General features: G+C 57.3%; 1 protein-coding gene across 1 annotated transcript in view; it reads right to left on the reverse strand.

Moving 5' to 3' along the window:
• Window positions 1-816, reverse strand: part of WDR31 (WD repeat domain 31) — a 6,132-nt gene extending 5,316 nt beyond the window's left edge. Inside the window, exon 1 of the mRNA XM_010009589.1 lies at window positions 770-816. Coding sequence (XP_010007891.1) covers window positions 770-816 — 47 coding nt within the window. The remainder of the gene's footprint in view (window positions 1-769) is intronic.
• Window positions 817-1,181: the final 365 nt, after the last annotated feature.

Genomic DNA, 1,181 nt, shown 5'->3' on the forward strand with positions numbered 1-1,181 from the left:
GGCACAGTCAGTGTGCTCTGGGGCACAGTCAGTGTGCTCTGGGGCACAGTCAGGATGCTCTGGGGCACAGTCAGGATGCTCTGGGCACAGTCAGGGTGCTCCGGGGCACAGTCAGGATGATCTGGGCACAGTCAGGATGCTCCGGGGCACAGTCAGGGTGCTCTGGGGCACAGTCAGGGTGCTCTAGGCACAGTCAGGACGCTCTGGGCACGGACAGGATGTTCTGGGCACAGACAGGATGTTCTGGGCACAGTCAGGATGCTCCGGGGCATGGTCAGGATGCTCTGGGCACGGTCAGGGTGCCCTGCTCCAGCGAGACTGAGGTGGCATCACTGGCTGGGCTGGAGACGGACAACATTGGTCTTTAGAGAGCAAAAGAGAAGCTGTGAATGGACAAATGCACCTCCTGGACTAGGTGGGATGGAGTAGACCTATTCCACCTCCAGAGCTGCTAAATATTTAGGTGTTTACTTGCTCTGTGCTGGTGCAAAGAAGAACAGAAATTCTGATCTCACCAGCCTCCACTTCCAGTGACACCAGCCTGGCCCTGAGCTCTCCTGAGCTCTGACACCCAACATCCGCCTTGCCAAGCACACTGAGTCCCCCCTGCTGTCACCCTGGGCTCCCAGTTGCTCTCCAGGCAGAGATCGGCCACCCTGCTGCCAGACATGGAATTATTTGATAGAGTCCCAGCCCGGTTTGGGTTGGAAGGGACCTTCAAGCTCCTCCAGTTCCAGCCCCCTGCCACGATCATCTGGTGCTGCTTTACCTGTATTTGGTGGTGTGAATGCTGAATTTGCTCTGCAGTTTCCCCATAGCCCTGCCAATGAGGATGGCTCCTGCTCCGGCCAGCACTGACGAGCATCACATCAACATTTTGGGTATGTGCTGCTGGGACATGACCTGAAGGTGAGGGGACACGGCATTAGTGGGAACCCAGAGAGGCTTTTGCTTGTTACACACATGGGAGAAGTTGCTGATAATCACAGAATCACAGCCTGGTTTGTGTAGGAAGGGAGCTTAAAGCTCCTCCAGCTCCAACCCCTGCCATGGGCAGGGACACCTTCCACTAGAGCAGGTTGCTCCAAGCCCCTGTGTCCAGCCTGGCCTTGAACAGCGCCAGGGATGGAGCAGCCACAGCTTCTCTGGGCACCCTGTGCCAGCGCATCCGACCACTCCCA

Source organism: Nestor notabilis, unplaced genomic scaffold (genome assembly GCF_000696875.1).
Source record: "Nestor notabilis isolate BGI_N333 unplaced genomic scaffold, ASM69687v1 scaffold20682, whole genome shotgun sequence".
NCBI lineage: Eukaryota > Metazoa > Chordata > Aves > Psittaciformes > Psittacidae > Nestor > Nestor notabilis.